The sequence below is a fragment of the Anopheles funestus genome, chromosome 2RL (assembly GCF_943734845.2).
Source record: "Anopheles funestus chromosome 2RL, idAnoFuneDA-416_04, whole genome shotgun sequence".
Lineage (NCBI taxonomy): Eukaryota > Metazoa > Arthropoda > Insecta > Diptera > Culicidae > Anopheles > Anopheles funestus.
The window spans coordinates 35,615,659-35,641,818 of record NC_064598.1 but is presented as its reverse complement, the minus strand read 5'-3'; the positions used below and the strand labels follow the sequence as shown (position 1 = coordinate 35,641,818).

At 48.2% G+C, this 26,160-nt stretch overlaps 1 protein-coding gene across 1 annotated transcript; it reads left to right on the top strand.

Annotated features, from left to right (window-relative positions):
- Positions 1 to 1,882: 1,882 nt before the first annotated feature.
- Positions 1,883 to 25,349, top strand: LOC125774667 (sushi, von Willebrand factor type A, EGF and pentraxin domain-containing protein 1). Its single transcript, XM_049444806.1, has 22 exons — positions 1,883 to 3,241; positions 12,609 to 12,693; positions 12,862 to 12,883; positions 12,983 to 13,064; positions 13,145 to 14,578; positions 14,658 to 14,860; positions 14,952 to 15,333; positions 15,418 to 15,578; positions 15,646 to 15,848; positions 16,141 to 16,634; positions 16,709 to 16,959; positions 17,046 to 21,404; positions 21,486 to 21,651; positions 21,721 to 21,966; positions 22,041 to 23,102; positions 23,173 to 23,534; positions 23,606 to 24,069; positions 24,133 to 24,286; positions 24,366 to 24,564; positions 24,640 to 24,845; positions 24,921 to 25,049; positions 25,133 to 25,349. The coding sequence occupies exons 2-22, from the start codon at positions 12,625 to 12,627 to the stop codon at positions 25,162 to 25,164; spliced, it is 10,680 nt and encodes a 3,559-aa protein (XP_049300763.1). The 5' UTR covers positions 1,883 to 3,241; positions 12,609 to 12,624; the 3' UTR covers positions 25,165 to 25,349.
- The last annotated feature ends 811 nt before the right edge of the window (positions 25,350 to 26,160 follow it).

The following is a 26,160-nucleotide window of genomic DNA, read 5'->3' as shown; positions in this document are numbered from 1 at the left end:
GAATTAGTTTCCTTCAAGGGTTTTTTTTTGTGTACAGGGTTGCGCGGAAGCTTTTAAGCGTACGCGAAAGCTTTCAAGAGCTTGCACGAAACAAATGATGTTTGTAACCGTTGGTGGGAATTAATTTTGTCTTCTGGTCTGCACGATGATTTCATGTTCGGTGTGTCAGAGTTGCATGGTAAATAAATTGCCTCATCGAATAAACATTAGGCGTAGGAGACGGAATAAAATAAAAACCACCCGTTGCAATCCTCAAACAGTGTGGATTGAGAAATGAAAACATATTTTGACGAAATATGAAACTGAAGAATCATACAACGTTTATATTTGTAATTATATTGCATAATTTAAAATAACATGGTAATGCTGTTTTGCATCAATTTGATTAGAGTAACTTTTGTATTCTTAAAGCTTTTTTTATTGTTGTATTTTTTATACAATTTTATCACTTTGTTGAACAAGAAGGGTGAGATAATTAAGGGAAGAAAACAAAAAAAACCAAGGAAAGCATTTTTATGACAGTGACAATAGGCAACCTGACTCAACGGTTGTGCATCGGATCGGTCAATAAAATGCATTTTATTTCCCTCCCAGTTGAGATCATCAATCGGGTGCATCCGTTAGTGTCAGTGTAACAAACTAGTGGCCAGTAGCGTTCGTTTTCTGTAGCACAGGTCAGCCATGTAAGCTGTAGGGCGTGTATTGCTGTACCATTGCCATCGCACTGTAGGGTGAAATTTAACACATGGTTACACTAATGCTGATGTGTTAATTTGAACCTCCCGATTCCCGCTCGATTAGGCAATGTTTAACGGTAGTCTTTATGCTCAATTGGTACGTTTTTGCTTGGCCCGTCCGGGAAAAGGGGTATGTTTCGTTCTTGGCACAGTTTTGATTAGGAACAAAGTGTCTTTTAGAAAGCTGGAAGGCCACCATATTCGGTACGGTAAGCCAAACATCCGGTAATTTCACAATTGGTATTAATACTTTTCGGGAATATAGGTTCCATGCCTTACGAACGGTATGTGTGGCATACGGGCGGATTATTTTTTACATTAACGATAACACGGAGCTAATGGAAACAGTTTCAGTAATTTGAAATGAAAATTTGAATGCTCGTATTCGGTTAATTTGTGTTTCTCTTGTGCAACCCCTCCTCTGCTAGAACCGACACACCGTGAAGAAATAATCGAATCCCACAGGATAGGATTCACGTCTTCCACACCGGTTGATCAATCCCGAGATGCTGATGACAATTATCACCCTTAGCGAATGGCGCGACATGCGGCAAATATTCGAAATACGGGCCGTTCATTTGCATTCAGTCGAGTCACCGACGCGTGTGTGGAATCAGGTGGTCCAACCAACACGGACCGGTATTCCAGCACCACCCCGCGAAGGTATTTGGATCTCGGGTGAAAACACAAAAACCAATGAGAAAAAGAAGAAGAAAAAAAAAACAGACAAATTCCATCCCTACATCTCACCGCAGGTGAAGGTGAAACGGGAGACAAATATTTTTAGTGACTGTTTGATTCGGAATCGATTCCGAGTACAAAAGACTACAACGCCCCGGTACGATTGAAAAGCGACGAACCCTTGGTGCTGTTTGCGCACGGAACGTGGGAAGCTTTTCGATTTTTTTGCATCTAATGAAAGAACTGATCAAACAGCGAAGGATTAAGAAATGAGAATGATTTTTATCTTCAAAAGGATGCATTTCTTCGGTTCCTGTAATATGATGCTCCACAAAAAGAAAACAGAATGTGCCATGTTTATCTTTTTTAATTGAGCAAGGCAATTCGGTGGAAGAGCCTTTGCTCGTCCCTTTGCGTTTCGGTTGCTTATCCTTCGTTCCCATGGCATATGCGAGTGTTTGTACCTGTTACAGTGGTAAACGAATGTGGTAAAGAAACGACCAGAAAACTACCACACGGACAGAATGTTTAAGGGTGCGTTTCAGATGTACGATCGTTTCTCCGGGACGCAAAGTCAACGCCAACCAACGGGTCTCAGGTGTTTGCGAGAGTACATTTCTTTTCTCTTTCATTCAACGTTTCATCCCGTCTGGTTTTTCATCTCTCCCTCCCCACCCCCGATTCTCCCTTTTCCGCCGAACTTAAGCAAGGCAGGTGGCAAAGCTTTTAAGGTGTGGATTCGAAGTTGGTGTAGCTCAGGATGGTTGCATTCGTTGTACTCTCCAAGGGGTACGGGTTTTCTCAATTTCCTACTTTCCAGACCGCGAACCGTTTTAATGCTGGTGGGCTACGGTTTGCACCAATACCAAAAGCCGAGCGAGAGAGCGAGCGAGCGTGAACCCAGAGCCCCCGGGGAACGAGCGAATGAAGAATTTCTTCTGGGGCCTACGTCGACGGTCTTCAATACGTAGCAGACAGTGGAACCAGCAAGGTGTCCGCTCCGAGTAGTCGTCCGAGGCGTCTGTTTGCTGGCGTTCGTACGCTGAAGCAGAGGAAGGTGAGAGAGACGAGGCCGAGTTTGGCCTGGATACGGTGTGGAAACGAGTGTGGAGCGACCAGCTAGCCTAGCCCGCGCTGCATTGCAGTACGGCCAACGCATAAGAAACGGGGGGAAAAAAGGGGGATTGAACGTATTCCTACCGTCTAACGTCTTGCGATCGTTCCACTACAAAAAAGTGCCCAAGTGTGTTTTTTGTTTTTTTGGAAGAGTTACGAGTAAAAGTGACCCCAGTGTGAACTAACGCGCGCGCTTTATTACTGTGTTGTTACTGTTACTGTTAGTTAGTTTGTTGTTCGAAAGTTTAGTTTTGTTCTCCGTTCTTTGGTAGTGATCATCGTGTTTTGCGGCTGTGGTTTTGTAGATCGTTTTTAAACGTGTTCGACAAACGGTTGTTGTGTCCCCGTTTGCTGGTACCCGCCCAGCACCATTTATACATCTTGGAAGAAAGCTTCTTTGAAATTAAGCAAAGCAAAAAAGAAAAAAAAATAGTCAGTGAAAATCAGCATCCCAGTGTGAGGATCGGTCGGTTTGTGTGCGCGCGCAACACGCAAGGGGTGTTGCACCCCTTCTAGCATAGCCACCACCCGCTACCACCGCCATCTTCTTCTACCGCTCAGTGCCCAGCAAATCCCGTACCAAAAACCAGTAGTGAATGTGGATGTGAAATCGCGAAGGAAGAACCGCGAGAGCGAGAAGGAGTCAACAAGCGCGAGAGAGAGAGAGAGAGAGAGAGCAAAAACTGGGGACGTAGACAATTTCTAAGGTATTCATTTCACATTTCTCAGCGTCAGCGGTATTACGGCGGGTGATGCGATGATCGGAGGAAGGTGGAATGCGGCAAGGGATATGGCACTACTACAAGCTAACCAAGCAGATACAACAGAGAAAAAAACGGGCACGGCCAACCCAGCAGTCAGACACGCAGCATCACACCGCCGTGAAGCCCAACCGAACTTAAAAGCTTACGATCTTTAGGCTTCTTTCGTTTGAAATCTGACTTCACGCGAGTGTGTGTTAGTGAGTCAGGTTCCGTTTCTTTGGCTCTCGCACACAGCTTCAAGAAGCACTTCAACATATCTCCCTTAACCGTCTCTGGCCGTCTCTGCATGTGTATGTGTGGCTGCAGACGGGAGAAGAAACCACCAAGAAGAGGTGAAAGGAAAAAAAACATGATTTTTTTTTCGATCTTGCTCACGCTCACGCCTGAGATTGAAAATCTCGCACGGTCTCGCTCGCACCCCCCCGAAACACCCTGCCGAAGGGGGTGCACGATGCTGCTGGTGTGGTAGAAAGGAATTTACAGTTTGTGAAATGCGTGGAACTGCGGGATAAGTTGCTTGACCCATTTTTTGGAAAAATATTTGATGAGTTGGCTAATCGGCAACGCTGCGACTCGGGGCCTCACACCTTTTTTACGTGGGCTTTGGTGCGCACTTGTCGCACGTCTGTTGCGAAATTCGTCTTCACAAGACGCTGCCCATTCCGGTGGTGTATTGATTGCTTTTTCTGTTTGCTCAATTGATTTGTACCATTAGAATTAAGCGTTCATTTCTCAGGTGGCTACACACGGCGATCTGGGTTTTTGGAGAAATTTTATTTGCCTGTGTGCCACAAGCAAAAGTTTCATACCACCAATTCGTAAACGAGACCCGTACGCGAACGATCCGTACGATCTTGTTTGTACACGGCGACCAAATACGAGACCTTTTCTTTATTAATTAAAAAACATCAATCAGCTCTCACTACATCATGTCGCATTTGTCACTATGAAGCCCCGTGTCGAAGAGATGGAAAGGAAAAGAAAACCCTTCTCCCTTTTATACTGAAGATGTATCGAGGGAACCGCGCACCGCACACGGCAAATAAATATTACGATCGTCTGTCACAAGCGCGCTGTTCACGGAAAGTTACCTTCCCTTAAACTTCATTTCGCTCCCTTTTCCGCACCCGTTATTTTGAGCAAAACAACTGCTGTTTTTTTGAAAAGACCGAACTGCCCCTATGAAAGCCCGGAGCGGACGGGTGGAGCTTTTCCCTTTTCGCGATTCAAAGGTATGTGAAAAGGCTCAGGGGGCCCTCGAAAATCTCGTCCCCAAGGTGCACTTTGGAATGTGCCACACGTTCGCACGTCGCCCCCTCCCCTTCTCAGCCCTCCCTACCCCCACCCAAAAGCTGGTTGTAATGTCCACTTGGAACCAGTCGCGCATATGACGATCGCATTGGGCAGCCTTCTTGATGGAGAGTGATCAATCCCTTTGGTGTTCACGGCGCTCAGGTGACGATGACTCTTCAACAGCGCGCTTTGGATGGCCTTTGGAACCCCCATGCTCGATTGCTTCACCCTTCAACCTCATCAGCACACCTGCCCACCCATCCCGCACCCCTGTGAGATGCCCTGCGAGGGGTGAGATTTTGCGCACTTGGCGGGCGGAACATAGTAAAGACAACAAAATAAAGCATACCTTTTTTTTGTTGTTATAAGGAAGGTTAAGAAAGGGGATGGGGAGGACGGGGGGATATGCACGATGCAGGAGAGGAAAAGAGCAATGAATGCCTCGTTTGCCTTTTTCTCTCCTTCATTCATCATGATCCCCTGCACGTACCATGATCGTCCAAGCCACCAGTTTGGATTGGAAAGTTTCGGTGTCGATGAGCTCTTGTCGTCGTCCCGAACCGGGCTCTGGTTGGGGAAAGAGTGTGCATGTGTGTGACTGTGTGTACGAACGGGTATCGATTGGTTTGTGATGATCGATGTCCAATGAAACCGACAGCACTACTTGGATCATACAGCGAACGAAAGTGAAGTGCGAATTGTACGCTTTGGCAGTACTGGCGAAATAACACCCCGTCCGGAACCCGATCGCCCCGTAGCGATTAAGGGCGAATGCAACGTAAAGGCACATTACCCAAAAAAAAAACAATACAAGATCACTCTCCATCGGTACACAACGGGAAAACTGGGAAGAAAAATAAAAACCGTTCAAACCGTTGTTTTGCCAACTCGAATCGATTCATTTCGTAGCTGGTGGGTTTTTCGTTTTCCTATTTTTTTTTCATTTCATTTACTCCGTGAGAGAGTGATCGTATTGTGTGGTTAACTAGCCACCCCAAAATCGAAAACCATACAATCGTAACGGAGAGTGCAAGTGTGTATGGAATTAGTTCTTCCCTTATTCCTCAGTTCCCTTTTTTCTTAGTTCTTCCTACACACGTATACCCACACCCACAAATGTACGTTACCTATTGGGCTAGATCGGATTGAAGCCGATTGATCGGTTTCGGGTAAATATAGTAGACATTACGGTTCCTCACCTAAACACCAACCAACCGGGTGTTACCAGATTGAAAACAAAGGTTTTTTTCCTTTCCTGCCTAATTTTGGAAGAGCTTCAGGCAAACGGAAACTAGACCACGAGGCCATCCCATGTAAGGTGGCGAAGGCAGAAGAATTTTAACATTCGCGAATGCAAAATGAGTAAACGAAGTGGTGAAATTGCTTTTACTTCCTATCGGGGAAGGGGGAGGAGGTCGCAGTTACAAGTGACAGAAGGGTGGAAGCAGTGATAATTTTGGATGATGGTGAAATGTTTCCCAAAAACCAATATAAACAATACTTCTAGTGGGAAATTTAAATATTTGCGTGACACATACCTAAAAACCGAGCACTTCAACCTAATTCGAAGAACTCCAGCTAGAAATCAATGTAGGGGTGCTGGATTTGGGAAAGAAATTCATCCATATTGAGGTGTACACCAATACCGTTTTCAATTGTTCCCTACCTCCCTTTTTTGCCCGGTGTATTGTTTCCGGCGCACAATTGCAATCTTTCTCGATATCGATAAATGGTGTCACCGGAAGCAGCAATGTGGATTTTAATAAGTGAAAATTTGGAATGAAAATTGACAAACATACTTTCCAGTTCCCAGTGGTTTAAATATGTTTCATTCTGCATTACAAAAAGACATGCTTGCAACCCGGTGTACCGCTTTCTGTGTAGCGCCAGCATGAAAGTCTTTTGAATGCAACAAGCGACGAACCCCTCTCTTTCGTCGTGAAAACGATTTTTTTTATTTCTTCATAATTTTATTTCGGATTTGTCACTGCCCAAGAGGGTGGACAAAAATTATGATTCATAACAATCGGTTCACTATTTCGTGCGCATTGGAAAAATACAATTATGTGACCTGCTTCACGGTTTTGTGGGAGCCACAACCAACCAGTACCAAACCGCGACGAAATCGTTTTTCCACCTGACCAAACCAAACTTTTTTGATGAATTTTTCATCATCCCAACCAGGCGGGCGGGCGTATTAATGAAACGCTGTGATCATGTTGCGCACCCCGGTAAGGTGAAAAGCGACGTGAAGAGGTTTAATTTTCCCTTTCGGTTGTGGTGTTTTGTATCGAATCAATATTCCCGAAACCGCACACCCGAGGGGGTGGAAAGTTTTTGTTTGATACAGCCGTGCAAAGTACTTGATCGGTTTCCCCTTCCCGTGCTCCATGCCATAATACGTGTCCGCGATCCGTAATGGGTGATTTGGGCGGTTGGGATATCCGCAATGGCAAATTGCAGTTTTGACCAAACCGCCAGCCCGGATGTCGAACCTAAAACCATAGGGTTAGCATTAGCATTCCACACCCCGCTGCCAACCTTTCGCACGTTCACATACACGCACACACACAAGCACACGTATGTATGTGGACATGGTGGACAAATTAAACCATTCATAAATCATCGAGACCCTTTTCCTGCTTGGTACGATGCAGCCCGCGTTCATAAATGGGTACCCTCGCTTTAGTGTACAGTGTCACGTCATAAAAGTCAGATCTACCGACAGGTAGATCGAAAGATCGAGGGATTCACAGTACCTTCGTCATCCGGTCCCGGGTGATAGTTTGCACATGGCTGACCTGTACCGGTAGGAATGTCGTAGAAAGCAACCGAAAACGCCGTTGATTCATCCAAGATGGTAGGATGCGGAAGAGATACGATAATGATGTGTACGATGTGTTTGCCTGCTTGTTCTCTCAGAACGGGTCTTTGGGCATTATCCAGCCGATCCGTTACAGTCGCTTAACGGCAGATTAAAGATCTTCCAGTGACGATAAACAATTAGAAGCCACAATTCATCTGCCACCGTTAGGTGATCTTTTCCGTGTGCCGTTTCAATCACGCTTTGCAAGCAATCGTTCCAAAAACGGAACCTGATGTCATGCATGCTGGACGGCGCAGCAAACTTAAGAGCGCCTAAAGACAAAGAATGCCTCCCCACATGCGTGGCAAATGTCTCAACAACCTGCCTAACCTTCCGTACCGTTTTAAAGGGTGCGTAATTTGTTGCAAAACCAATCTCGCTGCCGACCGCTTCGACTTCGATGTGTTCAATCTTGCACGAGAGTGAATGTTTACATCAAGGCCACAAGATGGTAAGTGGTACCAACACAATCATCTTGCAGCCCAATGGCAAACAGCAGCAGCAGCAGCAGCAGCAGTAGAACGATCCGTTCAGACCTCATTCAGCTGCGTTCGTCATCGTAGAAACGATTTCTCGAATCGTGAATGTCTTGCCGCACCTTTTTCCCGTTTTTTTTGTCCCTTAATGCTTCTCGTGTGTTTCCATGTTTCGAAAGCGCATTCTTACTGTTTTGCTGCTTGTTAGACATTTTGTTTTAGTTGTTTTTTTTCTTCTCATTTTGTTTTTGTGCTTTAGTGTGTGTGCGTTGCTGTGTTCTGGTGACCAAGAATCAAGGTTAACGCGTTAATATTTAGAGCCGGCCGAACCAATGCGAGAATTATAGCAACAGGTTTTCGGTGGTAGACTTAATAAGCTTCCAGAATCCGGTACGCATTCGTGGGCTGGCTAGAATGCAGTTGCTGAAGAATGGTAGATGCTAAGCATACATTTTCGAAATGCTTCATCAGTGTGAGTGAGCGGCTAGCGTCTGGTAAGATGTTAGATAGATGGCCAAAGACGTTAGTTAAAAGACCTACGCTAAGAATGCTGATCGTTCAACCAAACGATCGAGACCGTGTCGGGTAGAAGAAACAAAGCAACCCCAAAACAGGGAAGGAAAATGCAACTGGACAGATAAAAGTACAAACAAAAAAAAAAACACACACGCGAACAAATTAAACCAAACCAAGCTTTACAAGTCTATTCCAGTTTCCAGCCATGCTGGAAGCGGCTGGAAAATAAAGCATTTCTACATCGAATGCAATAATACATGCTCCAGTGCAGCTCGGGGTAGCTGTGGGTTGGAGGAACCATCTTGGGGGAATCTGGTTTTTTAATGTTAAATAATACTCCATATACACTGTGTGTGCCGACACAGCTGACAGAACCGTTGCTTTTCGGTCGCGGTCGGGAAAAATAGATCACGCGAGGAAAACCCGACCGAAATGGAAGGGAAAAAAAGGAGACCCCAACACAGGGAGCTCCACCGAACGGTGCGGTGTGATGGACCGGTTTATTGCCGCTTGGAGTGTGCGCTTGGTTCGCGCACACTCCACGTCACCAACGTGGACGGAGACGTGCTACGAATCTGTTGCGGCAAGCTTCGCTTCGCAACACTAATTCACTGGATACACATATTCACACACACACACACAAAGGAAGGTACCAGCAAGTTGTGGAGGGAATTTTCTTCATCTTTTTGGGTGAAATAAAAATTAGATCACTTCTGCTAACGAGTGTTGCCTTGAAATGGGCGGCCACACGGCCGCATGACATGAGCGCTGAATGTTTTCCGTTAATCGCAACCCGTTGCGAGCCCATAGCGCGAGAACTACTGGGTGGGTCTCACTTCCGTGGACATTTCGAAGAAGGTTCTAGGCTTCTAATCACCATAGCTGGTAGCATACAATGGTTTCCTGACTGCATTTAAAGTTGAACCTCCATCTGGCTGGTAATCGCGAGGCGGCCGTTATCAATAACATTCTTCCGTAATTGTTGTCCCTCGTTGGGGCCGAGTGACCGGTTCCGGGCAAGGTAAATTATGCACCGAGAGTGTTTGTTCGTATGATGACGGTCAGGCAGAACAAATGTGCAAGGGGATGACCCACAATCGATGCGGATGTAAGGAGGACACATTAGTAGGTGTCTTCTGGCAGGGTATGATCATTACCCTGGGATCTCTCGGATGTAGGGCGAATACAGACGCTTTCTTTGGTTCCGGTGTATACGCTTTCTGCAAGATATCAGCTGTCAAAGGAGTAATATTTCATGCATACGATCTTCTCACCCATTAGAAGTGCTTCTTGTCCAGTATCCGTGTCCATGCTATTTTACTCCATACTAACATACATTCACCCGTGTCAGGGATAAGTGATCGTTTGTAAAAGTGCGTAAATATGAAACCGACTTTTCTTTATAATGGAAATTCCATCATTTTTTGTGTCTTGTTACGATCTTAATCCCTAAAAATGTCTTTTATATTAGCTTCACAATGTTTGGTTTACGTTTCAAGCTTATCGGATCTTTGGAGCACAACGAAAAAAACTTTTCTTTGCCTTTCTAAAATACCTCCCAGTAATTTAATATCAAATAATTTGCTTTTCTCAGTCTACGTACACCACCACCACCAATACGGTAACACACTCCTGCACTAAGTGTTATCAATTGACAATTGAGCCGTACCCGATACTCGCTCAATGTAACCAAGTTTCAAGGCTTCCGAATGGCGGTTACCTCGATCGCCTTCAATCAAGATCACTGCTCGTGAGTGGAAGCTGAAGCTTGGAAACAACAGCAACAAAAAATTCCCCCAACAATGCTTATAATAATAACAGCCCCATATGCGCTTCCTTCGTATCGATCGAGCGGCAGCCCGTGCAGTGCTGCACCATGCGGCCATGTAAACAAATCAGTGCCCTCCATTGGCCTCGAAAGACCAGTAAAGAAGGCATACCTTGGGAGGGAGAGAGAAAAAAAGGTGTTTTTCGCGCGGAAGGAAAGTGTGTTTCAGCGCCAGCAATGAGATCAGCACCGACACTTTGATGTTTCAGTCCGGAAAAACAGCACCGTGTGTGTGTGGCTGTGTGTAGGTGTGTATGTGTGGAAAATACCAGTGGAAAAAAAGCACCACGCACATACTAGGCGCTTTTAGCTGTTAGTGATCCAATTTGCTTTATGATTGCATTACATCGATCGGGCCAATTCGATTGCCGGGATTGAGTACAACCGAACCGTGGGTGGTGGGGTAAGGTGTGCCGCAAACACATTCGCGGCAGATGCAAAAACGAAATGGAGGCCAAAAAGAAAGCTTCGGAAGGAAACGTTTGCGTCTGAAGCCTGGACTGGCCAGCCACTGACCAACATAATCCCGCATCCGTAGTGAACTGAAACGGCCTCGAACACAATTCGCCTCCTTCCAATACTCCTTCTCCTCGTCGCCCCTATTCAGCTGCACCTTGCGGGTGTGAAATGATGATACGGCGTTACTGTTTTGCCACACAAAATGTTTTAAACACAAACTTCTGTCCGTCTGTCGGTGAAATGATGAACAGACGAACCATTCGCAGTTGGGTGATGATCAAGGGAGAGAGAAAAAAAAAACCCCCAAGAAACAACAAATTTAGCACTAAAGCTTAGTCACTCATGAGAAAATTATAGAGCCCACGGAAAGATGGTATAATAAATCTCCTGCTGGCCTCTCTAGTTTTCCACAATTTTCCCCCGCAGCCTTTTTGGCGGTTAAGTAAGCGATGCGCGTTTTATTGTGATCTATGAGTCCCCCTATTTGTATGCTTTTCGAAACAGATTTAGGCTTCTCATCACGGGTATAAAAACCGAACTGACCAGAAGCAGTGCTTTGATTTGCACTAACCCGAACAATGGTCGATTTGTAGCTGACGATCATCGGTTTTTCGGGGCCAAATAATTAACCTAGAAATTAACACCACCGCGTACACAGCCACTATGGCACGCAGCAGATCAATGGCGGGTGGTGTGGCCTTTGGCCTGTCCTGGGACTATTATTCGATGAGGTAAAATATTGTCACGATTTTTGCAGTTCGACTCGACCGATGGAGAAAGTTTTGTGTGGGGAGGTTTTTTTGTTGTTGTTGTTGTTATTTTTATTGTTGGACATGTGGCTCTCTCGTGGCTAAGAGATAAACACGGCAATGGAACGTTTCGTCAATAACAAACTTCACGAAAGTCAATGCGTTCACCATGCTCGTCGGTATGCGCAACAATTCTGCAACAATCGTCCAGAAATATTTGACCCAGAAACCGTCCGTGGGACGCTGAGATGGTCGCGTTTGCGTACGGCTTGCTGTCCGACAAGCCACGACCATTAAACATGGCCAGTTCGTCCCGAAAGCAACTGTGACACAATTATTATCAATAGTTTGCGTTCTGTCAAGGAAGTGGACGGCAAAACACGGCGTAACAAGTGGCCGCTTGTGGAGCGTGTGCCATAGGGGTACGTCATCGTACGGTTCACTAACCTCAAACAGTGACACTGTTCGTGCGGGTAAACGGTTTACCACGCCTAGCTGTATACACCGCGTTCGCTACCGTGTCCACCATGTGCGGCGAACATCGTGTGTTTAATTTGGCAATCAAATAAACCTGCCCGAGCAAAAGCAAGAAAAGAAAAACCAATCAAATCTCTATCTACATTATCCATTATCGATGGAATTTTTGTGGAAGCCACTTTTGGAAGCGACTCAATATCCCCCCCCCCCCCGGTCAGGTAGCTTTTGGAGGGATGCTTTGGCAAATAATAAGCATTATTTCACATCCAATAATGTAAAGCACGCACATACAAATCCACCTTCCAGCGTCTAACACACATCGGTATCTTAGGGGCAAACCCTTTTATTCTCGTTTTTTTTTTGGTCCTGGTTCGATGGCCTAAGAAAGTACCCCAAGAGTCCCGGTGTAACCCCGTTAGCTTTTCGCGACTCGTATGGAATAAATTATTGTCGCACTTTCGTGCAGGTTAGCTCATGCCCGTTGCTCATTGCCGTTTGGTATGCTGCCACAACGCCACTCCGATGTTCTCGTTCCGTAAAAGCGCTAGCAGCAATAGCAATAGGGAGGAAAAAAAAACGAGTGACAGAACCACCTTAACCACCCGCATCGGGTTTCTTTCTGCGTTCTCTCTTTCTCTTTCGACAGTCACAAAACTACAAACATGTACACGTTCCCTAAATGTTGGACCCTGCTGCTGATAGTCGTAGCCGTAACGGGAATATCCGCTGAGGTAAGGTGTCGTCCCCGTATACTGCGCCGGGTACATTGTAGTTGCGCTTGTAGTGCGATAAACGTAGAGCTCTGTTTTCTTATAACCGCATTTGCATTTTTCATGTGTCTGCCTATCACGGCGCTGTACGTCTATGGTTCGTTCCCGATACGCGCTCCTCCAACACAGGATGTACTTACCTGCCCAAATGGTAAGTAGCAATAACCCCCCGCAACCGGGCTGCGGCGATGTTCTTGGCGAACAAACTTCAAGCTTTTCCCTCCTTTCCGTTCTGGTTCTTTTGCTGCAGGTTGGAAATTACGGGGACTACACTGTTACAAGTACTTCAACGTGAAACACTCGTGGGAAAAGTCGGCGACACTATGCAAAAGGTAGGTTTCGGTCAACATCTCGCGATCGACAAGATCATCCATTCGAACAAACACGATCCATTTTGCGAAATCCCCAACAGGTACGGGTCCGAGTTGGTGACGGTTGATTCGTACGACGAAAACAACGCCACGTACAGCATTGCGACCAGCAGTGAGTACCGCACACGCAACAATGTGAAGTACTGGCTCGGATTCGCCTCGCTGGATGATCTGCGAACAAACACGCTCGAGTCTACGTCGGGCGATCTGTTTTCGCAGTACTCCGGCTTTTGGGCAATTAATGAACCGAACCCGATCGCAGGTGAATGCGTGTCAGCAAACCTTGGTGCCACCGAGCAAAACTGGGAACTTCGGTCCTGCGAAACATTGCTACCCTTCATGTGTAAGGCCCGTGCCTGTCCACAGCAATCGTTCCACTGCTCGAACGGTGCGTGCATTAACCAGGCGTACAAGTGCGACGGAAACGATGACTGTGGAGACGGTAGTGATGAGCTGGACTGTAGTGCGAACTGTAACATCTACATGGCGTCGGGTGGTGATGTGATCGAGTCACCGAATTTCCCGCAGAAGTATACTTCGCTGAAGTCCTGCAAGTGGACACTCGAGGGCCCACAGGGCAGCAACATTATTCTGCAGTTCCAGGAGTTCGATACGGAGAAGAACTTTGACACGGTGCAGATACTGGTCGGCAGTCGGACGGAGGATACGGCCGTGTCACTAGCAACGCTCTCCGGTAAAAGTGATGTGCCGAACCGTACGTTCATTACCGCGTCCAACTTCATGATCATCAAGTTCACGTCTGACGGTAGCGTGGAGAAGAAGGGTTTCCGGGCGACGTGGAAAACGGAACCACAAACGTGCGGTGGTGTGTTGCAGGCCAGCAAGCAGGAACAGTATCTGAAGAGTCCAGGATTCCCCCAGGCTTACCCGGGTGGCATTGAGTGTTTGTACGTGATAAGCGCACGGAAAGGTTATACCGTTTCGCTCGATGTACAGGAGCTAGATCTTAACGCGGACAGTGACTTCCTGCTGATCCGCGATGGCGAGAGTGCACACGACAAGCCGATCGCTAAGCTAACCGGTACGATCGAATCGAAACCGAGCCGTGTTATCATTTCCACCGGGAACAAGCTGTATCTGTACTTTAGCACCTCGCTGGCACAACCGGCTAAAGGATTTAACATACGCTACGTTGAAGGTTGTACTGCGGTAGTCAATGCTGCCAATGGGACAGTTACTTCACCTGCGTACAATCTCTCTCCATATCCGAACAATCAGGAGTGTTACTTTGTGATCAAGAACCCATCCGGCAAACCATTATCGATGCGTTTCGTCGACTTTGACGTACATCGGTCAGATTTGGTGCAAGTGTTCGATGGTCCGTCTACTTCAGGCGTGCGGTTACACGCAGGAAACGGTTTTACGGACAGTAACGCACCGAAGATCACGTTGACCGCTTCGTCCGGAAAGATGCTGCTGAAGTTCATTACCGATGCGCTATACAATGGAAAAGGGTAAGTTTTTTTGGGTTCTTTTGATAAGAGAAATTTGACCTATTCTAATGGTCCGTTTTTTGTTTTGGCTCACCTTCAGTTGGTCAGCTGAATTCTCTGCTGATTGTCCTGAGCTGAAGCCGGGCATTGGTGCGATTGCTAGCAGTCGCGATACTGCGTTCGGTACGGTGATCAACTTTACCTGCCCCGTTGGACAGGAGTTCGCGACGGGTAAGAATCGTATTACGACCGTGTGCCAGAATGGAGGCAACTGGAGTATTAGCTACATTCCCGACTGTCAAGGTAAGTTTCGCTAGAACTCCCAGCACAACCGATGCGCGCATGGATCGATCGGAAGGCTAATGAGCACCATCTATTTATTAATTACACGCAGAGGTTTATTGTGGACCGGTGCCACAAATCGACAATGGATTCTCGTTCAAGACCACCAATGTTACGTACCGGGGCATTGCCACTTACCAGTGTTATGCTGGGTTTGCTTTTGCATCCGGTATTGCGACGGAAACAATTTCCTGTCTGGCTGACGGTACATGGGAACGGCAACCGGCTTGCATGGCATCGCAGTGTCCACCATTGCCGGAGGTAGCACACGCTAACGTGACGGTACTGAACGGTGGTGGACGTAGCTATGGTACAATCATCAGCTACGAATGTATTCCCGGATATGTCCGCACGGGACGTCCCATCTTGATATGCATGTCCAACGGGCAGTGGAGCAGCCCAGTTCCGAGCTGTTCTCGCAAGCAGTGCTACAAGTATGTTCTACATTTCTAGAATGAAACAACCTCTATTCTAATCGTGGTTTGAATTGTACTTCTCATTTGCAACTAACTCTTTAGGATCCCAGAAATACAGAACGGGTACGTGGTGGACAAGACGCGCGAGTACTACTACGGCGATGAGGCACGTGTCCAGTGCTACAAGGGCTACCGTTTGATTGGCTCACACACTGTCAAGTGCAACGAGCAGCAAGACTTCTCTAATGTTCCGGTCTGTGAAGGTAGGTGAAGAAATGGCCGAACTGGTCGGAAGGGTCACTAATACTCGCCTTACCATTTTCTTCGCAGATATTGACGAATGTCAAACGTCACAGTGTGATGCGTCATCGACCGAGTGTATGAATGCGGCCGGTTCGTTCCATTGCAAGTGTAAGACGGGTTACACCTCGTCCATGGAATGCCGACCCGTGGTCGATCTGGGTCTCTCGAACGGTGGTATATCCGATGACAGCGTAACGGTGTCATCGACAGCAAGTGGCTACGAAAAAGGCGTAAGTACCCTATTTGTGTTGACACGCGTTGATTCATAGCCGGGCCATTTCTCTCGTGAAGAAGTATTGACCTGGCCTGTTTAAGCGCACCGTACCATTCGTTGGCATTGATCTTTAGCTGTCGTCTAGCGTTCCTTTCACTTTGCTTCTCAACGGTACGATTGTGTCTATTTTCTGATGTCTGCGTAGGCCGAGAAAACCGGAATTCATCCGCCTCTGATTGTTCTGGTTTCTGAAAGTGGCAAAAGCTCACCCTAACCCAATGATTCTTTCCCTTTCCTTTTGCATGTAGATGATTCGTCTTAACTCGGTGGGCTGGTGTGGGAATGGGAAGGAGCGAGGATCAAACTGGGTAATAATCGATCTAAAAGCTCCGACCATTGTGCGTGGTTTCCGGACAATGTCCGTACAGCGTATGGACGGTGCATTGGCATTTACCTCAGCGATACGGCTCGAATACTCGGATGACATATCCGATGTGTTCAAGGACTACGCCAACCCGGACGGTACGGCGGTAGAGTTCCGCATACTGGAACCGACGCTTTCGATACTGAACCTCCCGATGCCGATCGAGGCACGGTACATCAAGTTCAAGATACAAGACTTTGTCGTAGCACCGTGCATCAAGCTGGAGATAATGGGCTGCACACGTTTGGACTGTTTGGATGTGAACGAGTGCGCCAAGGACAATGGTGGATGCAACCAGAAGTGCGTTAACTCGCCCGGCTCGTACAAGTGTGCCTGTAACTTTGGCTACGAACTGTTCCGCCAGAATGGAACCGAAGGGTAGGTGTACCAGGCGCGATTAAGTAATCCCAAAATAGGGCACTCATTGTTTACGATCCTATCGCAATTCGCAGATTCTTCGTCGAACGACACGAAACGGGTGAACAGGATGGGGATGTGTACCAGCGCAACAAGACGTGTGTGCGCAAGATGTGCCCAGCGCTGTCCGATCCGGAAAATGGTAAGCTGCTGAGCAGCGAGATTCAGCACCACTTTGGCGATGTTGTGCGATTCCACTGCAACTTTGGATACGTCCTGTCGGGCAGTTCGTCGTTGGCGTGCATGTCGAATGGTAACTGGAACGCCTCCATGCCAAAATGTTTGAGTAAGTATCTCATTTTCTTTCGCCTACGCAATAAGAATGTTCGTTCACTAACAAAGGCGATCTTTGTCCGTTCTCTTCATGATCAGGTGCCAAGTGTGTTTCGTTACCGGACGATGAGAAGGAAGGATTGTTCGTGAAGCGCGGTGACCAGAATGACATTTTGGTTCCGTTTAATGAGAATGTTACCCTCGAGTGTACAACGTCTGGAAAGCAGATTGGCAGAACGGCCATTTCCACCTTCCGGCAGTGTGTGTTTGATCCACAACCGGGCTATCCGGACTATTGGCTATCGGGTGTTTTACCGACCTGTTCCCGAGCGGACTGTGGTGTACCGATGCCAACGGCCGGTGCCGAGTATGGCCAGTATGCCGACACCAAGTACATGAGCTCGTTCTTCTTCGGTTGTCAGAACACCTTCAAGCTGGCCGGTCAAACGACCATGAACGATAATGTTGTGCGCTGTCAAGCGAACGGCGTGTGGGACTTTGGTGATCTTCGCTGCGAAGGACCTGTGTGTGTAGATCCGGGTCGCCCGAACGATGGATTCCAGGTGGCAAACAGCTACGAACAGAGCTCGGAAGTTTTGTTCGGATGCTCGCGCGCTGGCTACATCCTGATCAATCCACGTCCGATCACGTGCGTAAAGCAACCGGAATGCAAAACAATCAAACCGATCGGTATCTCATCCGGGCTCATCCCGGACAGTGCAATCAATGCGACTTCGGAGCGACCGAACTACGAGGCGAAGAATGTACGTCTGAACTCGGTGACTGGATGGTGCGGCAAGCAGGAAACGTTCACTTACGTTAGTGTCGATCTGGGCAAGGTTTATCGTGTGAAGGCCCTGCTGGTGAAGGGTGTCGTAACGAACGATATCGTAGGCCGCCCGACAGAGATTCGGTTCTTCTACAAACAGTCTGAAAAGGAAGACTATGTCGTGTACTTCCCGAACTTTAACCTGACAAAGCGTGATCCGGGTAACTACGGTGAGCTGGCTATGATCACGTTGCCCAAGTACGTTCAGGCACGCTTCGTTATTCTCGGCATCGTAAGTTACATGGATAATCCGTGCCTGAAGTTTGAGCTGATGGGATGCGAAGAACCGGCGACCGATCCGCTGCTCGGCTACGACTATGGGTATTCGCCGTGCGTTGACAATGAGCCACCAATCTTCCAAAACTGCCCACAGCAACCGATTCTCGTTAAGCGTGGTCCGAACGGAGAAGTTCTGCCACTGAACTTCACCGAACCGACAGCACTCGACAACTCGGGCTCGATCGCACGGTTGGAGGTGAAACCGCCACATTTCAAAACGACCAGCTACGTGCTGGACAACACAGTCGTAAAGTACATCGCCTACGATTACGACGGCAATGTGGCGATCTGCGAGATCAACATCACGGTACCGGACATAACGCCACCACTGCTCGATTGTCCGCAGAGTTTCGTCATTGAGCTCGGTGAGAAGCAGGCAAACTACTACGTCAACTTCAACGACACGATCAAACGCGTGAAAGCGTCGGACAGTTCCGGGGACGTACGGATTGAGTATGTGCCCGAGTCTGCATCGATACCGCTCGGTGGATTCCGCAACGTAACTGTCGTGGCAACGGATAAGTACAACAACAAGGCCACCTGTAACTTCCAGGTATCGGTACAACCAACGCAGTGCGTCGATTGGGACCTGCAAGCGCCGGGTAATGGGGAAATCAAATGCACCACACAGGAATCGGGTGGTGTCGAGTGTGAAGCAACCTGCAATCCAGGCTTCCGGTTTACGGACGCGGACAAGAAGAAGGTGTTCATGTGCAAGAAGGGCCGCTTCTGGAAACCGTCGTCCGTCGTACCGGATTGCGTGTCGGAGAATACGCAACGTGCAGACTACCAGGTGGTGGCAACTACGACCTACCGGGCGAATGGTGTCGTGTCGGAACAATGTCTACCACAGTACCAGGAACAGACGGCGAAACATTTTGCCAGCTTGAGCAGTGTGCTATCGCAGCGCTGTTCGGCCGTCTACGTTAATATGAACGTTACCATCCTGAAATCGGTTCCACGACTTCTCGAGGAAAACGTTGTGCAGATGGACTTCATTCTACTGATTGATCCGGCAGTGAAGCAACCTCAGCTGTACGATCTATGCGGTTCCACGTTGAACCTGATCTTCGACCTAAGTGTGCCGTACGCAAGTGCCGCCATTGAACCACTTTCGAATGTGAAATCGATCGGAAACGAGTGTCCACCGTTGCGTGCACTGAAGAGCGCCATCTCGCGAGGATTCACGTGCGGCGTTGGAGAGGTGTTGAACATGGACACGAACGACGTACCACGGTGTTTGCACTGTCCTGCGGGTACATATGCTGGCGAAAACCAGAAAACATGCTCGCCTTGCTCCAAGGGTTTCTATCAGCATCGCGAACGGCAAGGTTCGTGTCTGAAGTGTCCTGTTGGTACATACACGAAGGAGGACGGTTCGAAGGCGGTACAGGACTGTGTGCCAATCTGTGGCTATGGAACGTACTCACCGACCGGTCTGGTGCCTTGTTTGGAGTGTCCGCGCAACTCGTTCTCGGCGACCCCACCGCTCGGTGGCTTCCGGGACTGTCAGGCTTGTCCGAGCGGTACGTTCACCTATCAACCGGCGGCTCAGAGTGAGAGTGACTGTCGACGCAAGTGTCCGGCCGGTACGTACTCGCACACCGGTCTTGCACCATGTTCACCCTGCCCGAAGAACTACTACCAGAAGTCGGAGGGAGCCACTAGCTGTAGCGAGTGTCCTTCGGGACGCCGCACGGATACGATCGGCTCGCTAACGGCCGATGATTGTAAACCGATCATGTGCAACGAAAACTCCTGCCAGCATGGTGGATTGTGTGTGCCACTCGGACACGATATTCACTGCTTCTGTCCGGCCGGATTCTCGGGCACACGCTGTGAGGTCGATATCGACGAGTGTGCCTCCCAGCCGTGCTACAATGGCGGAACGTGTAAGGATTTGCCGCAAGGTTATGAGTGCCGTTGTGCCCGCGGTTACACCGGTATCAACTGTCAGGAGGCGAAGAGCGACTGTGATGCGGATCCGTGTCCGGCGCGTGCCATGTGCAAGGATGAACCCGGGTTCGGGAACTATACCTGCATGTGCCGTAGTGGGTACACCGGTGACAACTGTGACATTACGATCGATCCGTGTACGGCGGGTGAAAACCCGTGCGGTAATGGAGCCACCTGTATTGCACTGCAGCAGGGTCGGTTCCGGTGTGAGTGTACACCGGGCTGGGAGGGTCATCTGTGCAGCATCAATACGGACGACTGTGCGGAGAAGCCGTGTCTGCTGGGCGCAAACTGTACGGATCTGGTGAACGATTTTAGCTGCACCTGTCCGCCAGGATTTGCCGGGAAGCGGTGCCAGGAGAAGATTAACCTTTGCCTGTCGGAACCCTGCAACCATGGTATGTGTGTCGATCGGTACTTCTACCACGAGTGCGTGTGCAATCCGGGCTGGGAAGGTGCTGCCTGCGACGTCAATGTGGACGAGTGTGATAGCAGCCCGTGCGAGAATGGTGGCGTCTGTACGGATATGATCAACGACTATCAGTGTAGCTGTGCCGATGGATATACAGGCAAGAACTGCCAGCATACGGTTGATGATTGTGAAAGTGCACCGTGCCAGAATGGTGGAACGTGCGTCGATCGGTTGGATGGATTCTCGTGCCAATGCCGGCCAGGATATGTTGGGGTGCAGTGCGAGACGGATCGTAACGAGTGTCTTAGCGATCCGTGCAATCCGATCGGTACGGAGAAGTGCATGGATAGGGAGAACACGTTCGAGTGTGTCTGCCGCCAAGGCTTCGATGGTAAGGTGTGTGACAACGACATCGACGATTGTGAGTATGCACCATGCCAGAATGGTGGCACCTGTTTGGATCGTGTCGGTGGTTTCGAGTGCCAATGTCCGGCGGGATGGACGGGTGAGCGTTGCAACGTCCAGGTGACGGCCTGTGACGTTGAACGACCGTGCAAGAACGATGCTCAGTGTATCGATCTGTTCGAGGACTTCTTCTGTGTGTGTCCGAGTGGCACGGATGGTAAGAAGTGTGAGACTGCGCCAGACCGATGCATCGGACAGCCGTGTATGCATGAGGGCCAGTGCAAGGACTACGGGTCGGGACTGAACTGTTCTTGCTCGATGGATTTCACCGGTGTTGGATGCCAGTACGAGTTCGATGCATGTGAAGCGGGCACTTGTCAGAATGGAGCGACCTGTGTCGATCGTGGCAGTGGATATCAGTGTATCTGTCCGCCTGGATATACGGGGCGAAACTGCGAGCATGATCAGGTGGATTGTAAGGACAACTCCTGCCCACCGGGTGCTGTTTGCATCGATCTGAACAACGACTTCTACTGCCAGTGTCCGTTCAATCTGACTGGAGACGATTGTCGCAAATGTAAGTGAAGGGTGAAGATCATCTTGTAGATTTTGGATGAGTGAAGAATTAACCTGTTTTTTTCCTTCATCCCAAATACAGCGGTCCAGATTGATTACGATCTATACTTTAGCGACCCATACCATTCGTCTGCCTCGCAAGTGGTTCCGTTCTATACGAGTGCGTCGGACAGCTTAACGCTGGCCATGTGGGTGCAGTTCGCTCAGAAGGATGATACGGGCATCTTCATAACGCTGTATTCTGCCAAGTATGTGCCCAGACACTTTTGCATTCTTGCTGCAACATTAGAATAACTCACGTCCTTTCTCCTTCGCAGTGCACCAAATGTGATCACCAAGCGTAGGACAATGTTGCAGGCCCACTCGAGCGGTGTGCAGGTATCGTTCTTCGAAGATCTCCAGGATGTGTTCCTACCGTTCAAAGAGTACAGTACCATCAATGACGGTCAGTGGCATCATATCGCTGTCGTTTGGAATGGCAAAACGGGACAGCTTATGCTCATTACCGAGGGCTTCATTGCCAGCAAAGCTGAGTATGGTGTAAACCGAGTACTTCCCAATTAGTAAGTTTGCAAAAAAAACATTAACGAAAGTGTCGGAAAGCTTAACGCGTAATATTTGTTCGAACTCTCTTTAGCTGCTGGCCTGTGCTTGGTGCACCACTGATGGATGGCAACCGGAAGGAAGCGTACAGTGATCTTGGCTTCCAGGGTAAACTGACGAAGGTTCAAATCTGGAGCCGAGCGCTGGACGTAACGAACGAGATCCAGAAGCAGGTGCGTGATTGTCGTAGCGAACCGGTACTGTACAAGAACCTCATCCTGAACTGGGCGGGCTACGAACAAACGCTTGGTGGCGTTCAACGATCCGTACCGTCGACCTGTGGCCAGAAGAAGTGCAAACCGGGCTATGCCGGTGCTAACTGTCAGCAGCTGCAGGTAGATCGCGAAGCACCGCAAGTTGAGTACTGTCCAACGGATCTGTGGGTCGTGGCAAAGAATGGTTCAACCGTGGTCAACTGGGAGGAACCTCGGTTCACCGACAATATTGGCATTTCGAAGATTGTCGAACGCAATGGACACCGGTCGGGTGAAACGTTGCTGTGGGGAATTTACGATGTAATGTATCTGGCGTACGATGCCGCCGGTAACACCGCGTCCTGCGCATTTAAGGTGACAATCGTGGCCGAATTCTGTCCCGCATTGGCCGATCCGCTTGGAGGTTCTCAGAGCTGCAAGGATTGGGGTGCCGGTGGTCAATTTAAGGTGTGTGAGATTGCGTGCAATCCGGGCATGAAGTTCTCGCAAATTGTGCCACGGTTCTATACGTGCGGTTCGGAAGGATTCTGGCGCCCGACCATGCAACCGAATGTGCCGCTGGTGTATCCGTCCTGTTCACCGACCAAACCGGCCCAGCGGCTTATTCGCATCCAGATGCAGTTCCCTTCGGACGTGCTGTGCAATGAAGCTGGACAGGGTGTGTTGAGACAGCGCATTAAGAATGCAATCAATGCACTGAACCGTGACTGGAACTTGTGCTCGTACTCGATGGAAGGATCGCGCGAATGTCGCAATGTAGAGATCGACGTAAGGTGCGATCGTAACAGACATCCGAACATTGTCAAGCGACAGACGGTGCTGCAGATCTCGCCAAATCCTGAGAGCGCTTACGCCATTAATGCTACCATTCCGATCAAGAGGTAAGGTGATAGTGGATGAAGCTTGCTAACTTGCAGAAGCTCAACTTAATTTGTCTTTCTTTTCCCACAGTGAAATTGTGAGCAACTCCAATGGCCAGCGTTTGAATACGTTGAACCTGCTGGAGAAGCTTATTCTGGAAGATAATCAGTTTGCGGTACAGGACATTCTGCCGAACACGTTCGGCGACGCGTCTTCACTTAATCTCGTAACGGAGTACGCCTGCCCACAGGGTCAGGTAGTGGTCGAGCCGGACTGTGTGCCGTGTGCGGTCGGTACGTTCTACAACGTGTCGAGCAAAACGTGTCTGCCATGTCCGGAGGGATCCTATCAGCCCGAGATAGGTCAGCTGCAGTGCAAGAGCTGTCCAAAGATCGCTGGACGAACGGGTGTAACGGCACTGGTTGGCGCTAGATCAGCCGTCGAATGCAAAGGTAAGTGGGCTGATACACCAGTTTTTTTCCAGTTCTTAAATAAAACGAGTTATCTTTTCGTGTCCCTTCAGAACGATGTGCTGCCGGTAAGTATTTGGATTCGGTTACCGGACTTTGCCAACCATGCGGCTATGGTTACTATCAACCGAACGAAGGTTCGTTCACGTGTGAGATCTGCGGTTTGGGACAAACGACCCGTACACCGGAAGCCACCAGCAAGAGCGAATGTCGCGATGAATGTAACTCCGGCATGCAGCTTGGTCTGGAGGGCAAATGTGAGCCATGTCCACGTGGTACGTACCGCAAGCAGGGAGTACATCCCTCGTGCCTCTCATGTCCCAATGGACGTACGACGGCTAAGCTTGGATCTTCCAATGTCGAAGAGTGCTCGTTACCTATCTGCTCGCCTGGAACGTATCTGAATGGTACGCTGAACGTGTGCGTAGAGTGTCGCAAGGGCTTCTATCAGTCGGAGCACCAGCAGACATCTTGCATCCCATGTCCACCGAATCATACCACTAGAAGTACCGCAGCGGTAAGTGTTTATGGTGAGCGAGATAGAAACCTTCATGAACTGAAGATGATTTTTTCTTTCTAGAACAACAAAAATGAATGCATTAACCCGTGTGAGGATGTGTCGGATGGTTCACCGCGTTGCGATCCGAACGCGTTCTGCATACTGATACCGGAAACGTCCGACTTCAAGTGCGAATGTAAGCCAGGCTTCAATGGTACTGGAATGGAATGTTCGGGTAAGGATAAGCTTCCAAACGCACATGCGGCTGTTAGGTAGCTGGGCAATGTTATTATTTTTCAATACACCACCTACAGACATGTGTAACGGCTTCTGCGAGAACTCTGGTCATTGTGTGAAGGACGCCAAGGGTCTACCATCGTGTCGATGCAAGGGATCGTTCACGGGCACCAAGTGTACCGAGCGGTCCGAGTTTGCTTACATTGCCGGTGGCGTTGCAGCTACCGTCATCTTCATAATACTCATCGTTCTACTGATCTGGATGATCTGTGCGCGGTAAGTATTGCTTCCTTTGGCAAGGAATATTCCAAGGATTCGAAATGATGGTATCTGTTTCTTTTTCTATTGCAGAGCCAATCGCAAGCGAGATCCGAAAAAGATCATCTCACCAGCTGCGGATCAGACGGGATCGCAGGTTAACTTCTATTACGGAGCGCACACGCCATATGCCGAAAGTATTGCTCCATCGCATCACAGCACGTACGCACACTATTATGACGACGAGGAGGACGGTTGGGAGATGCCCAACTTCTACAATGAAACGTATCTTAAAGATGGTAAGCATTGGACGGGTTTCTTTCACTTTTGGATCTCTCTTAACTGAATTACTCCTTCTTATATCCGCACTTTAGATCAATTCATCGGAGTTCAAGGTGCCAACGGAAAGCTTAATTCGTTGGCTCGATCTAATGCATCGTTGTACGGTACGAAGGACGATCTGTACGATCGGCTAAAACGTCACGCTTATACCGGTAAAAAAGGTAATGCAAGCAACACTTATGGAGCGCGGTAAACTTCCACTGATTGACTAAGCGAAATTGTGTTCTATTCGTTTTTATTCCAGACAAAAGTGACACGGACAGTGAGGAGCATTAGGCATCGTTGTTAATTTAAGCATTAGCTCATATTAAAATCCCTTCGAAATACTCTTGTATAAAACAATATTAAGTAGAACAAGACGCATGCAAACGAACAAGAAGAAGACGAAAAACAACCACAATCACGCGGGAACACAACCTTTTCATTGAATAAATTGTATGTTTTAAATTACGACTTTTAAACCAAGTTGTGCATTTTCTGTAGCCGGTTTTTGCTCATCCGAAAATGATTTATTTTCACCGTGATTCGTTAAATGTAATTAGCACGCGGCTAGTGTTGGGTCAAGAGCGAAAGAGGTACCTCAATCGCTCCGCTCATCTTATTGTGCGCGCTCCCGCACAGCTCACGGGAAAAAGAGGTAGCTCCGTACGGAGCGCTACACACAGGAGCGATTTTGCGATGCGTTCCCAGCAGCGAAGTTTCGCACCACAAGGAGCGCTCCACGCAGGAGCGATACCTGCGATACACCTACCTCTTCTTTCTGTGAGCTGTGTGGGAGCGCGCACAATAAGTTGACCGAAGCGATCGAAATACAAAATCGCTCTTGACCCACTAGCTATAGCCTTAGGAAATTTTCAAATTTTTATAAATTTTTTCATTTTTCTGTGGGCATGGCCGTCCAAGAAGAAAATGTAGTCATTGGTACCATATATCGACCACAGGTTAAAGATTGGCGATCCGTTGGATAGGGACCGAGTTATAGGCAAAACTTGGTGCAAAAATGAGCCTTATGAAATTTTCATATTTATAGATTTTTACATTTTTTTATTATTTTTTACTCTTTTTTTCGTTTAAAGCATTATTTGAGTGAAAAGAAACTCATTGCAACCAATTGGCATTAAAATAAATCAATTTAATTTTTTTGCAAAAATTCTCAAAAAATGGCAAGGGGTAAGCCTTATGAAATTTTCGAGTTGAAATTTTTTTTTTAATTTTTTTCTCATTTTTTATTCTTTTTTTAATTTAAAGCATTATTTGAGTGAAAAGAAACTT

Coding starts and splice junctions, on each gene's coding strand:
- LOC125774667 (XM_049444806.1), top strand. CDS start 12,625: ATGTACACGTTCCCTAAATGTTGGACCCTGCTGCTGATAGTCGTAGCC. Junction 15,334..15,417: donor TCTCGCAAGCAGTGCTACAA/GTATGTTCTACA, acceptor CTAACTCTTTAG/GATCCCAGAAATACAGAACG. Junction 25,050..25,132: donor CGCTTATACCGGTAAAAAAG/GTAATGCAAGCA, acceptor TTTTTATTCCAG/ACAAAAGTGACACGGACAGT.